This window comes from Canis lupus, chromosome 18, assembly GCF_011100685.1.
Source record: "Canis lupus familiaris isolate Mischka breed German Shepherd chromosome 18, alternate assembly UU_Cfam_GSD_1.0, whole genome shotgun sequence".
NCBI lineage: Eukaryota > Metazoa > Chordata > Mammalia > Carnivora > Canidae > Canis > Canis lupus.
In genome coordinates this window covers 50,327,893-50,342,241 of record NC_049239.1, presented here as the reverse complement: position 1 = coordinate 50,342,241, position 14,349 = coordinate 50,327,893, and the positions used below count along the sequence as shown (strand labels likewise).

Below are 14,349 nucleotides of genomic sequence, written 5' to 3'. Positions count from 1 at the left end.
ACCCAACATGGGGCTCGAACCCTGAGATCAAGAGTCACATGCTCTTCTGACTGAAAGCAGCCAGGTGCCACTGTATATCCCTAACTAAAATTACAGCCCACAGCCTTAATCAGTGTTGGGCTTACCATGCACCAAATAGGCTCTGCCTTCTGTAATTAATGCCTACTCTGCTAACCTTCTAGAAACTTTAATTGACGATATCTTCCCTTACTCTGCAGACCTACAATCATCCTGAAATTTTCAATCATTATTAAATTGGATGCCAGGGATCCCTGGGTGGCGCAGCAGTTTGGCGCCTGCCTTTGGCCCAGGGCGCGATCCTGGAGACCCGGGATCGAATCCCACGTCGGGCTCCTGGTGCATGGAGCCTGCTTCTCCCTCTGCCTGTGTCTCTGCCTCTCTCTCTCTCTCTCTCTGTGACTATCATAAATAAATAAAAAATTAAAAAAAAAGAATTAAATGTTTAAAAAAATAAAAAATAAAAAAAAATAAATTGGATGCCAGATTCCTTTCAACACCAGCTTTACTAAAATATAATTCATATACCCTAAAATTCATCCTTGTAATGGACAATCCTTGTCTATATAATCCGGTGGCTTTCAGTATATTCATAGAGTTGTGTCACCATCACCATCATCTACTTTTAGAACATTTCCAACACTCCAGAGAGAAACTCCAGACCCATCAGCAGTCACGCATTCACTCCACCGTCCCAGGCCCTTGCCACCCATAAATCTGTTTCTGTCTTCAAGGACTTGCCTCTTCTGGACCTTTCACATTGATGGGATCCTGTACTGTGTGGCCTTTGTGTCCAGCTCCTTTCACTGAGCAGGTGCTTTCCAGCTTCATTCACGCCATAGCTCTGCAGGTCCCTTTCACACCACCAAAGCTCCAGCCTGTCGGCACAGGACCCCCACACTCAGGTCCCCCCTCAACCACAGCAAAGATCCAAAGCCACCCTTCCTGCTCATTCTTGTTTCATTCTAGACCCACAGAATCTTCTCTCTGGGAAATCCTTTTACTGTTTACTATGTGATGAATACATTTTATGCCGTGTCCACAGGTGCTAAGTGTGCACGCAAGTAGGGAGAGGGACAGAAAGAGAAAGGGAATCTCAATCAGACACCTGGGGCACCTGGGTGGCTCAGTTAGTAAAGTTCCAGCTCTTGACTTCGGCTCAGGTCATGACCTCAGGGTCCTGGGATCGAGTCCCATGATGGGGCTCTGCACTCAGTGGGGAGTGTTTGAGGATTCTCTCTCTCCCTCTCCCTCTGCCCCTTCTCCTGCTCGTGGGCAGGAGCACGCTCTCTAAAATAAATAAATAAAAATCTTCTTTAAAAATAAAAAAATAAAAACCTTCCTGGTGCAGATTAACAAAATCACAGAACCACTTTTGAAGCAATGGTGGTGACCAGAGTCAGAGGAGTGATGGCCCTGACACAGTCTGATCTTCTTTCCACTCAGGGGTCCAGAAACTGCACCACATCACTTTATCCAGAGCTGATAGAGACAAGGGGACATGACATCAATGTCAATGTCATAGCTTACAACCAGACCTGGAGCTCCCGAGGGGTGGAGCATGTCATGGCTCAATTAGCCCTGCCATCACATGTCATGGCTCAATTAGCCCTGCCTCCAAAGGGCCAGCCTGCTGGGATTTGCGGCCATGAGCAGTTACACTGCCTGTCCTGGGTGCACTGTGTGTCGTTTGTCATGGGTGTGGCCTGTTATGTGTGTGAGCACATATGTAGGACCTGTAATGTGTATCTGCCTGTTGCTTTCATGTGTTGCCTGACACATTTGGGTGTGTGTTGACTGTCATATGACAGCGTGTGGGTCTCATCCATGCTCCAGGAGCAGTAAGGGGGTGTGTGAAGTCTACTAATGGGGAACTCACCTGCCACCAGGAGCGTGATCAGAGACCATGCTTCCATCTCAGGTGGCTGCTCCATGTTCCTGGGCCACCTTCCCATCTGTTCAACATCAGAGTCTTTACCTACTATTCAAATGGGTGTTAGAAATGACTTTGGACTCTGACAAATTGTAGACCTGTTCCTGTCCCGTCTCCATGTTTGCCCAGCACATCCTGCGGCCCACACTCCCCCGAAGAGCACCCAGTCCTGCCCTCAGAGGCTTATTATTGAAATGTCTGATTGCCTAGCTCTGATTGGAGTTTAGCTGGAATCCTGCCAGGAGCATGTTGTGACACGTGCTGCCAGAGAAATTTCCTTTCCACGCTGATAGGGAACTAATAGGGAACCGGAAAGGCAGTGTTGGCACTCACCCAGACTACAGGTCACATGATGTGACACTTTCTGGTCTGCTTGTCAGTGAAAGTCTGAGTGTAAGGGAGGAAGTTTTCCAATCTTCAACTGCCTGAGCGTCCAGACCACCTGCTAGGAGGGCTGGGTGAGGGGACTTGTGGCCCTGGCTAGAGCTGCTGTCTTCCCAGTCCTTCATGACCGCAGGACCCCAGAATCTGCCAAAGACAACCTGGTAACTGGCCTGGGGAGGGGGGCTCCCTTCTCAGGAGTCACAAAACATAGATTTCACCTTCCCTGGTACTGGGCTCAGAAAGAATGCAGCTAGTCCTCTGGGCAAGGGGTGCCCCAAAGTCCAGTGAGGGACTTGCGACAGATACACAATAGCTGATATCTATTGAGGGCTTTCTCCGTGCCAGTCCTGTGCTAACCCAGGGGGTGCCCAACATTCTCAGGTCCTGACATGCCTGATGCCTCAGCAATTTTCCACAGTGCTTCTTGGCCAAAAGAAATATCTAATAGTTCTGTTAACCAATTATCTTAGGTCCAAATAATACGTTCTAACAACCTAGTGGTCATTTAGGAAATAAAATGCACATAAGTAGGGAAAAAACTCAGTACTTTTATTTCATTCTTTAAAACTACCACTTACTAATCGGCTGTGTAGTGGCAAGCTCCTGACACCTCAAAATCAGACTGGATTCCCCAGCTTCATTTCCTGGTCCATGGTGATTTTCATTTATGCCCCAAACCACAGGAAACCTAGCTTCTCAGAGCTATAACATGACGGGAATGCAGTGTGATCTAATGTTGAACCTGTGAGCCACCTAGACCTAGCAGTTTGCTTGGGGTGGACAGATGTATGGTATGCTATTTGCCTCCAAACTTTAGAAAATTTAAGGTCCTCTGCACTCCTGTGAGTTACCTACAGGGCTTGGATACCTTGGAGCTACGGCACTCAGCAATTTCAAACACTCCTGATTTACAGAGATAGACTTTACCAAGAAGGCACCTGCGGCTCTGATGTGCCAGGCCCTTGCCTGAGGTCAGAGCCTGGTTCTAGGGCTCCCTAGGAGTTCCTAGATGGAAACTCACGTGAGGTCCATGAAGGGCAAAGGAGGAAGGAGAGCCACCGTCTATGAGTGGTGGAATCTGAGAGACCTAATGCTGAAGTGGGTGTGGACCCGACCTGGTCTTCAGGAATGGAGGGGGTGTGGGGAGTGAGGAATGGTGTGGCCCTAGGAGAGGATCTGTTGGGGCACAGTCAGGGACTCCATGACCCTCCTGTGGCCCTCTTACCTGTCCTTACCCAGGCATTCAAACCCTATCCAGTGTGGTCTCAGTCCCTCCCTTGGGGGTTATGGAGAAAGGGGCACCTTCAGGCTGTAGGGGGTTTGTGTCTCTCATGAGCACAGCTGCTGAAGCCATAGCTGGGAGGGGACAGTGGCCAAGTACACCTGGGCTCAGACAATCATCCCCTCTGCCCCTGACGGGAGTCCAGGGGTCCGAAATCAGTGGCCCAGCAGGCTCTGCAGGCACACATTGGGGCGCCCCCCCTTCCCCCCACAGCCTAACATTTCCCAGTCAGGACAATACAAAACCTCTTTATTTCTCATTTTCTATAAAAAGTCATGCCCCTAGACGGGCCGCGGGGATAGGATGTGCAAAGCGCGTGGCACACCTGCAGAGCGGGCAGGAGGGCAGCGCTGGGGCGGGGCTGGGGGGCGGCTCGGCAGAGGACCCCGACACTTCTCGGGCCTGGGCGTGGTCGTGGGGAGCGGACTCCGGAGGAGGGGGGTCGGCTGTGCTGTCTCAGCCCCAGGCCTGGGCTCGGTTCCTGACCGTGCGCCCCGGGGAGAAGGTCCTTCCTGAGGATGGTGCACTCGCAGGGCCCCGACCTGAGACGCGGTAAACCGAGGCCGGCGAGCCGGCTGGGCCCCTCACTGCTCCTCGGGCCCGTCGCCCCCCAGGGCCTGTTCGTAGGGGCAGGGTCGGCGGCCGAGGCCGCCTGGTTCGGGGCCGGGCCGGGGCCCCGAGGGCGCCACCTCCTCCTCCACGCCGTCCCCCGGGCCGCCGCCGCCACCGCCGTGCTCGCCCTCCGCGTCGCTCTCGTCGGAGTTGTCCTCCTCCAGGTAGCGGTAGCCGCGCACCTTGTGCTGCGGCCGCGGGATGCGGGGCTGGCGTGGGACCAGGCCCCGCTGCAGCTTGTGCTCCATCCACAGGTACGAGGCCGCGGCCGCCAGCAGCGTCAGCAGCAGCACCGCCAGCTTGGCCTGAGGGCACAGACACGGATGCAGGGGACCCGCGGGCCAGCCCCTCTATTCTATTTCATCTTTTTCCAATGTTGGTGGGACCTGCTAAACCCACCCACCAGTAGGTGGGAGGGAGCGGAGGACAAGAGGAAGCCTGCCCCCCCCCCCCCCCCCCCCGCCCCCCTTGCAGGCCAGGAAGGGAGAAAGACTCTCCCACACTCAGCTCAGAGCTGACCCCTGGTGAACAGGTCATCAAACTACCCACAAGGTGGCTGCGGGGGCGGGACGGGGGCACCCACAAGGAAAGAAAAACTTGAACCTCTTCAGAGATGGGTAAACTGAGGGCCGTGGGAAGTGAGGCAGTAAGAAGGTGCTGGGTTAGGAGCCACTCAGTGGGCTTGACATAGGACCAGACCTTGGACACTGGAGCCCTTCGGGGACTGTGAGGCTACAGTGGGCACTCAGAAAGTATCTGTGGCCTGGGGGCTGCCACGTGGGTTGCTAACGCCCCAGAGGCCCTCCTCCCAGCACTAAGGCTCACCTTCATGGGCAGGCTTGAGCCCAGGTACACGGTGAAGATGGCCACTGCCTGCCACCAGTGGTAGATAGTGAAGATGAAGTCTTGTCTTTCTTTGTCCTCATAGAGGATTCCCAAGAGTGCTGCAGGTGAGCAGGACAGGACAGGAAGGGGAGAGGTGTCATCTGGAGCCCAGAGTGGCTGGTCTCCCACCTGCGACCCACCCTAAGCCCAGCACTGGGCTGATCTCAGCCCTTGGCCTTGGAGCTCCCAGAAAGCCTTTGTGAACAGGTCCTGGCCTGCCCCCTCATGGAAGCCCTGGTTTGTTATGGTGCCTGGGATGCTGAGCGGAAGCACGAATAGGAACCTTGCTGGGAGGTAGAGTTGGGCCTCACTCTGGGGCACATGTGTGGCCTCAAAAGTGGCAAGCTCAATGTGCAATCATATCCTGGCGTCTCTCTGACCACAGATGCATAATGCCAGGCCTTCGAGGGCTGTTTCTCCTCACTCAGGGCTCAGGGAGGGCAAACTGCTTACAGCAACAAGCTTTCTGCAAATCAAATCTGAAGTTAGGAGGTTTGACCTATTTCTCAAGGAATCCTCCCTGCGGTAGGAAGAAGGAGCACTGGACAGGAAGTCAGGAGACACAGATTTTACTCCCAGGACTATAAAGTGCGGAGAATTCCTACAGAGATGAAGATTCAAATGTTGGCTCTATGGATGACTCAGGGCAAGTTAAGTCCCCATGGCCAGTTTTCCTATCCATAAAATGAGATGACACATATTATGTTGTGTTCTGTGATTTTAATGTGAGAAAGCCCATATAGCATCTGGCAAATTGTACCCTCACCTGCCACTCAAGACATTAACATGCCTACCCTAAGGCCTTGCAGTGTGATTCTACCCCTCGGGCCTGCTGTGAAGGGACATGGAGCCTCCACGGTTCAGAAGAAAGAGGCAGGAAGCAGAGCTGGGCAGGCAGAAGGGGGTGCCAGGTCAAGACCCAATTCCAGACTTACTGTGGGCCAAAGCTACCCAGGCTGGATGCTGCCCAGAGCCGGCTGCCTCTGAGCAACAGCCAAGGGAGTAGGGCCCAGGGTTGGGGCTCCTTGCCCTATGACAAGTACAGATGCCTGACTCTCTGATGGTGGGTGCACCTGAGTCAGCCCCTGCCCTGCCCACAGCGGGCATGCCCTACCACACCACACCTCCGGGGTGATGTTCAAAACTGTTAATAGCACTGGCCCATCAGAATAGATGCTGGTGTGGAAGACCTGAAGAGTGATACCTGCATGTCCCAGCTATGTGTCACTGGCATATGCCCACCTGTGGGCAGAGAGGATCACACAGCTGAACTCTGACCCACCCCTCCTTTCTGCAAACAGAGCTCTACTGGCCAATGCTCTCACCCCATCAGCCCAGACTCAGGGCCTGGACTCTGCCACTTGGCAGACTGGTGTTGGGACTCCATGTCTGCTCCCAGCTCTTCGCCAGAAAAGGGCCCTGTCTGCAACTGCACCCTGGAGTGTGGACAGGCTCACCCACTGCTGCCCATGCTCCCTAGAGCACAGAGCAGCAATCTGCTCCCAGTGCCATGAAAACTATGCCAAGGTGGGCATAGGTATGAAAGCAAAGTATTCCCCATGTGTTTTTTCACCCTTGGGGTGCCCACAGAGCACCATACCTATTCCTTGTAGCCACAAGACCTCACACTAACCCCGCAGTGTCCATGAGGCCCCAAGCCCACCCTGGGGTGTCCACAGGATGTCCATGGCATGCAACTCCCCTGTGTGTCCACAGCCTTCCCCATCTGTCCCTGCAGTCCATGGAACTTCCTTCCACTCCTGGAGTGTCTACAGGGATCCCCACCTACCTCCACTGTAACAGATCCCCAGTATACCCATGGGGTCCTACGTCTGTCCCTGGAAGTTCTGTGCTCCTTCCCAACCACCCTGAGGTAACCACAGGGTCCCCTGCCATCCCAGTGCCCATGGGTGTACTCACTGCTGAGCCCGGTCTTATTGAGGGCACTGCCTACACCCCAGAGGACAGCTGCTACGTAGAGGATCCAAATGTGTTGCAGGACCCGAGGTGCAGGGGCCCAGAAAAAGAGGCCAAGTGTGAGGAGCAGGTGCAGGCCAGCCCCAGCCACCAGAGGCACCGGGCGAGGCAGCCACAGCCCCAGCAGGCCTAGGATTGAGGAGGCTGACGCGCCCAGGCTGTAAGCCACAAGGAGGTAGGCCAGGCGTTCCAGTCCCACTGAGCACACACCATAGCCCTGGGGGGTAGGGGGGAGGGATGGACGAGGGTGAGTGTTAGGGGTCAGCTGGCCCAGGCTCTAGCCCTCCCCATCTGAAGTCTCTGGGTCATACCCTGTCCTCCCTGGGCCCCCTCATGAACTCCCTCCAAGGTGCATGGGAAGGTTCTGAAGGTACAGACTAGAGAAAAGGCTTTGACAGTGTCCAGATACCAAGGTTGTGCCCGGCATGGAACCACATGCTTTATGGGCCTCATTCCATCTCAACTGTATAGCACCTCTGGGAGTAAGCATCCTTACTGGAATCACTTCACAGATAAGGAAACTGAGGCCCAGAGAGCTTAAAATAATTTGCCTAAGGCGTGGGGTGGGTGGGGGGGAAGCCAGGGAAGAGAAGAAAGAGGGAGGGGAATATCTGGGACACCCTTGTACATACTTAAGATATGTATTCAAAATCTATTCATCTTTTATCTGAAATATGAATTCAACTGGAAACCCTGTGTTTCATCTGGCGACACTGTGCAGCCGGTACTCACCAGGGCGAGCCCAGTGCAGGCAAAGAGCACCTCGAAGCCGCTGTAGATAAAGAAGGGCACGAGGTGCCGCAGGCGGAAGTCGCGCACGTGCTTGAAGGGCAGCTGGAAGATGTTGCCCCAGCCCACGCTGCGCAGGTCGATCTCCTCCGTGGGCCGGTAGGCGGCGCCGCACAGCCCCAGCACCTGCGGACCCGCGAGCTGAGCACAGGCCCCGCCCCGGGCACACCCACCGGCCTCGACCTTACCCCCAGCTCCGCCTCCAGGAGGTGGCCACGCCCCCACCCTCTCGGGTTCCGCCCACAGCCCAGTCTCTCAGACCCCGTCTCCAGCTCCACCCTGGACCGGGCTTGGTTCCCTAACCCTTGGCCTCTGGGATTCCAAATCCAGGCTCAGTCCCAAGCCTCTGGCCTGGGTCCTAGGTTCAGACCCCCTTCCCCAGGGCTCAGGCCTGGCTCCCAGCTCAGACCAGGACTCCAAGCCATAACCTTGCCCAGGCTGCCAGCAACGTACCCAGATGGCACCCCTTTCTCCCCGCCTCGGTCCCCAGACTTCGTTGACTTCGCCCCACCCCATCCCGGCGCACCAGCAGCATGGCCAGGAAAGCCACCGCCATGAGCACACTCTCCACCACAATGAGGTTCCCGCTCCGTGGTAACGTCCGCAGAACAGTCTTGTTGAAGCCACTGAGGATGCCCTGGCTGTTAGTACCTAGAGGCGGGTGGGGACGGGGAATCGAGCACACCGTCAACTCAACCACAATGAAATGGAGCAAGGAGGGCAGGTGGAGGGGAGAGTTGGAGGTGGTGGGCGAGGACTGTGCTTGCAAAGGAAGGGTTCACTTGGGGAGGAGCAGTGTGGAGGTGAGGGCCACTGGGGCTAGACCAGCGGCAAGGAGAGGAGCACCTTCCCCCCTTTCATGCTCTAGTGCCTGGAGGCTGGAGGGGGGCCGCCAGTCCCCCCACCACCCCCACACAACCCCATACATTCACCCTGCTGTGGTTGAGCTCTGAGGGTATGCATGGCACTGAGAGATAATCCCCAGAAGCCTCAGCCCAGATGGCATCTCTTCCAGGCAGCCTTCCCTGATGCACTCTGTCCCCACCAGACTACGTCTAATGTCCTAACTGCATACTCCTATAGGGCCCTATGCTGTGCCCATGAGAGCTGTGGGCCACCAGGCTCTCAGCCCTGAACCTGCGGGCAAGGGCATCCTCTCTGGGTGCTCTTAAGAGCCTAGTGTCTGCTGGATGACTCAATGGCAGGGGCAAGCAAACCTTGGGGACCCCACCCCTTGAGGACTAACCGCAGCTCTGCACATTGTAGAGTGTGTGGTTCAGGTCATACAGGTAGTGGTTCAGGAAGTAGATCATGGGCAGCTGGGCACAGGCGAAGCTCAGCTGTGGGCAGGAGAGCAGCTTGGCATGGGCTCAGAACCAGGTAGGGGGCACAGAACCTGGAAGGAGTCTGGGCACAGCCTTGGCAGAACAGGAGCCCTCCCACTTCCCGGGGCAGCCTGGTGGCAGGAGGGAGTGCCCAATGCAGGAGGACTTTCTTCTGCACAGGGAGGGGATGAGATCTCAGTCACTAGAGGTAAATAACCAGATGTGGGCTCAAGAAAGGGCAGTGGGGCTAGAGGGATGAAAAAACCAGAATGTGGTCCTGGAATACCCTCCCTCAGTGGCCCCATAGGTGGTACTCACATGGAAGAAGCTATAGAAGATCGCTTGGAAGACCAGGAGGTATGGTGCATGGGAGCCCCGAGGCGGGCGCTGCTGGGGGCCCTGCTCATCCCGCTCCTTATAGTGGGAGTACTCGTAATACTTCTGAGCCATCCTGAACCACAGAGGAGAGAAAGCTTCCCCCAGTCCATTCTCTAAACAGGTCTCTGCTTCCTGCACCCAGGGCTAAGGGCTATGTCTCATAGATGAGGAAACTGAGACCCAAAAGGCAGGAAGTGCTGCCCAAGGTTCCCCAGATAAGGTTGGCAATGCAGCAGAGACTCAGCCAGGTCTCCAGCCTCCCACCTTGTTGCCCACCAGACTCACCTGGTGATGTAGTTGCCCATGGAGGCCCAAAGTGGCACGATGGCCATGCCCAGGGCCACAGCTGAGGGCACAAGGGTGTAGTAACGCTCCCAGTAGTTGGTGGAGACAAAGAGGGCATAGATGCCCACAGCCAGAAACATCATCCACTTGGTGCCAAAAAACCTGTGGGCAGTGGGAAGGATGCTGGGACCATGAGCCTACCGAGACTACTGTGGCCTGAAACCAGAGTGGCCACAGCTCATGAGGTGGTGAGGTAGGGAGCAATCCCAGGCCTTGGAGTCAGGGGCCCTAAGATGAAATAGCAGAGATGTGGACTTGCTGATGGTCTCAGGGAAGCCCTGTATCCACACACTCAGGTTTTCACTGCTTAATGTGGGCACAGAACCCAAACCACAAGCCTCTCATGGCCCTTGCAAGGGAAGGAGGTAAGAGGGGAGCGGTCACAAGTCAGTGGTCTGTGGGCACACCCGGCCTTCATCTGTGTTCTGGGCTGGCTGGCCAGTCCCCCAGTCTCCATCCACTCTCATGTGCTGGGATGTCAGGGCACCCAGAACACAACCCAAACTGGGGCAAGGAAACTAGGACCTGAGAAGGGTCAGAGGCAGGCCCAGGACCTCCTCCCTGCCCATCGCTCTTGCAGTCCGCTGTAGTCATTTGGGAAGCTTCTGCCCCACTGGCTCCTAGGACTACAGCCTTGCTGACTCTGAGAAAATGTCACACTGTGTTTAAAGGTGGTGACAAGATAAGGGCCCATTCAGGGCATGGAGGCTCGTCAAGCTGAAAACCACTACCAGGAGCTTTGGGGTGTTTTGAGTATTTGTGCCCATTAGTTCCTTTCTTTGCCTTGGTTTCCAGGAAGTTCAAAGACAAACAACCCTAATTTTCTGATACAATTACTCTCTCTTCAGTTACAGGGCCCTAGTCCTTATCCATATTTTGCCATGGCATAAACAGACAGGCAGCCCACTCTGATCTATTTTGGGGAGGGTAAGTCACAAAAAATGTACTGTACATCTTGATGGAGTAAACGAGCAAAAAGTAAAAATACTAACCCTCACTGCTGGTGAGGCTGTGCTTTTAAAAAATGATGCACACAACCTGTGGTCATGCAGATTGGCATGGCCATTTAGAAAATCAGTTGAAGAAAGAAAGGAAAGAAAGGAAAGAAAGGAAAGAAAGGAAAGAAAGGAAAGAAAGGAAAGAAAGGAAAGAAAGGAAGGAAGGAAGGAAGGAAGGAAGAAAGAAAGAAAGAAAGAAAGAAAGAAAGAAAGAAAGAAAGAAAGAAAGAAAGAAAGAAAGAAAGAAAGAAAGAAAGGAAAAATTAGTCCAGTAGTTTGGGCAAGGGGCAAGCTTGGGGTAAGGGATTCAAACTTTCAGACTGCCAGGTGCTGCCTGTGGGGCCTGGTGGGCAAGCTGTTGAATGTCTCAGTTTCTCTGTGTCTGCTAGAGCACCTACCTCGGATTATAGGGCATGAGATAGCATTTACAAAGTGCCTAGCACATTGGAAAAAAAAATAAAAGCTAGCTGTTATCAAGGTGATTCAAGAGCCGTAAAGCCTTTCATATACCTCTAATCTGCTAAGGCCACTGATAGAAACTTATAGCAATTTTTTGTTTTTTAATTTTAAGAAGGAAGGAACTAGGGGTGCCTGGGTGGCTTGGTCGGTTAGGCATCTGACTTCAGCCCAGGTCATGATCTCAGCATCCCTGGATGCACTCCGGGTATCCTACTGGGCACTCAGCAGGGAGTCTGCTTCTCCCTTTCCCCCTCCCTGCACCCATCCCCCTGCTCCTGCTCTGTCTCAAACAAATAAAATCTTTTTTAAAAAATGGAGAAGAGCTACAAGCTCAAAGTGAGTCTGCACAAAGGGGGTAAGGTGAATGTCCAACTCTGAGCTGCACTACCTGCGCCCCGGTAGAAGATGCTACCCTCATAAGGTCCTCGGGGTGAAGACTAAGGAGCAGGCCAAGATGTGCACAGTGAAAAGAAAGAAAAGGAAAAGTGAACATTGCACATGCTCTGGTGACAAGGACATAAATGTTACCTATATGGGCTGGTGGGATGATGAACAGCTGATTTACTGGAGGGCTTGGGTAGGTTTTTGTTTCTTCTGATTTCAGTTATGATTCTAACACTGTTTGTACAATTGTGTTAAAGGAGTTTGGGGTTTTTTGGGTTGGGAGGGGTTTTTTTTGTTTTTTATTTGGTTGGTTTTGGGGGTTTGGTTTAAGATAGAGGAACTAAAACTCATCTAATTTGTAGGCTAGTCTCTGGGTCTCATCTGAGCAGAGACCTACCTCCTGGTGGGGAGGGTACTTGTCTAGGGGAATTATGCACTGGCCAGGAGCCTGGAACAGATGCCTCCAAGGCTCAGGTCCAGGGTCAATCCTCTGGGGCACCTGCGGGGCCCTTCCTTTTCAGTGAAAAATGTCCCTCAACACTGACCACAGCTGATAAGGCTGGACTTGGAGCCTGGGTCTTGCTGGCTGTCACATTCTCTCCAGAGAGTTCACAGCCTTGATCCCAAAGGTCACTCACTGTAGCTCCAGGCCATGGGGGGGGGGGGGGCAGGCATAAAGACAATGCCATGTGGGTCATGGGCAAGATGAGGAAAGGAGCAGGAGTGAACTTCTGTTGTCACATGCACGTATGCCCTGAGGAGAAGTTTGTTTCCTTCCCCAAACGCAGGTTCTCCCCTTCTCTCACACCCCACCAGGTAGACAAGGCTTCTCCCCAGCTTCCTGCCCTGGGAACACCACAGGCCAACAGCCCTTATGCCCCTTCAACATCTGAAGACCAGCCCTGTTGTGGACAGCAGCCTCGCACCTGATGAGCACAGGTGTGTAGAGCAGAGCCGCGATGGGGGTCACGTTGATGCCCATCAGCATCTTGTTGTCAATGTCCGGCAGGCCCATGTTGCCATACTTCACCTCGCGGTAGGTCTCATCATAGTGCAGGATCAGCTGCATCTGCAGGAGGCCTGGGGGATAGGGAGCAGGCATGGAGCGGGCAGCCTGACTTGCTGGCACACGAGCTTGAAGGGAACTCCAGTCACCGAAGGAGTCCCAGATTCCAATGCCCCTGAGAACAGAGAGGGCTGCCCTGATGGGGCCAAGCAAGCATCCTGTCAGCCGCAGCGACAGCGACTTGAATCCAGACCCTCGCCCCACTTCACCCCTGACACCACCACCCACCCCTCCGACACACACACGTGCAGCGCTCCAGATCTGGAAGGCAGCTTACCTGCCCAGGGACCCAGTCCCCGCCCGCACGCTCACGAAGGCTCGTGCTGGGAATCAGGGACACTGCACAGGGACCCTGACACATGTGCTGGGGCCGCGGCAGCAGCTGCTAGGGGTCATTTGGGGAAGTGAAAGAGGAAGGGGGAAGAGGCCCCTAAGGTTTCTCCTTCCCTGGCCGCGGCGGGAAGCCGTGGGCTGTAGCGCGGGAGCCCGCGGGGCCGCCCCCCGCGCCGGGCCGGGCCGGGCCGGGCCAGGGCGCGCCGCCTACCCAGGTAGACGCCGTAGGTGAGCATGCCGCCGGTGCTGGCCGCCAGCACGTTCTTGAGCACGCCGAGGCGCTTGCGGCGGTAGTAGCGGCGCTCTTCCTCCTCCTCGTTGTAGTTGGGGTACGCGCCCACCAGCTCGTCCAGCTGCGGGGCACGCACGGCGCTCGCACGCGGGCAAGGGCCCCCCGGCCGCACCGCACCCCGGCCCGGGAGGCTCCGGGTCCCCCCCTCCCCGCGCCCCGCACGGCCCGCCTAGGGGGCTGTCTCTCACCCCCGCCGGGGAGGCCCCCGCGCTCTGCACCCCCTCATAGACCCGTCCCCGCTCACCGGAGCCCCGGACCCGTCTGGGACCCCGAGCCGGTCCTCATCGCCCTGCGCCCCCGCGGCCCCCGCCACCCGGTAGAGCGGCGGCTCCGCTTCCATGGCCCGAGACCCCGCCGGAGCACTGGCGGCGGCCCCTCTGCTTGCGAGCGGCGGGCAGGGCACTTCCTCCCGGCGGCCGGGACCTGCCCCCGCCCTGCGGGCAGCCTCCTCGAGAGGGGCGTGTCCAGGGCGCGCGGGGGAGGGAGGGGCGTGTCCAGGGCGCGCGGGGGCAGGAGGGGCGTGTCCAGGGCGCGCGGGGGCGAGAGGGAAGTGTCCAGGGCGCGCGGGGGCGGGAGGGGCGTGTCCAGGGCGCGCGGGGGCGAGAGGGGCGTGTCCAGGGCGCGCGGGGGCGGGAGGGGCGAGTCCAGGGCGCGCGGGGGCGGGAGGGGCGTGTCCAGGGCGCGCGGGGGCGGGAGGGGCGTATCCTGGGTGCCTGTGCAGCCCGGACCCGGCCTCCCGGACTCGTGGTGTGAGTTCGAATCTCCACGCAGCCGCTTCCTGGCTTTAAAACTTTGGGAATTCACTCCACTTTATGCCTCTGTTTTCTCACTCGGCGCTGCTCCCCAGGGCTGTCACCGGATTGCTAAATTAATGCAAAGCCTTAGGAAA

At 56.0% G+C, this 14,349-nt stretch overlaps 1 protein-coding gene across 1 annotated transcript; it reads right to left on the bottom strand.

The window, feature by feature from the left end:
• Window positions 1-3,845: 3,845 nt before the first annotated feature.
• Window positions 3,846-13,892, bottom strand: UNC93B1 (unc-93 homolog B1, TLR signaling regulator). Its single transcript, XM_038563726.1, has 11 exons — window positions 13,705-13,892; window positions 13,380-13,521; window positions 12,696-12,849; window positions 9,869-10,030; window positions 9,524-9,656; window positions 9,127-9,220; window positions 8,407-8,531; window positions 7,824-8,006; window positions 7,035-7,308; window positions 5,055-5,173; window positions 3,846-4,534 (listed from the first exon to the last, which is right to left on the bottom strand). The coding sequence occupies exons 1-11, from the start codon at window positions 13,798-13,800 to the stop codon at window positions 4,202-4,204; spliced, it is 1,815 nt and encodes a 604-aa protein (XP_038419654.1). The 5' UTR covers window positions 13,801-13,892; the 3' UTR covers window positions 3,846-4,201.
• Between the last annotated feature and the right edge of the window lie 457 nt (window positions 13,893-14,349).

Excerpts from the sequence above, each read along its gene's own strand:
- UNC93B1 (XM_038563726.1), bottom strand. The coding sequence starts at position 13,800 with ATGGAAGCGGAGCCGCCGCTCTACCGGGTGGCGGGGGCCGCGGGGGCG. Across the intron at positions 10,031-12,695 it reads TACACACCTGTGCTCATCAG|GTTTTTTGGCACCAAGTGGA; the intron begins GTGCGAGGCTGC and ends CACTGCCCACAG. Across the intron at positions 8,007-8,406 it reads CTTTCCTGGCCATGCTGCTG|GTGCTGGGGCTGTGCGGCGC; the intron begins GTGCGCCGGGAT and ends GCGGGTCCGCAG.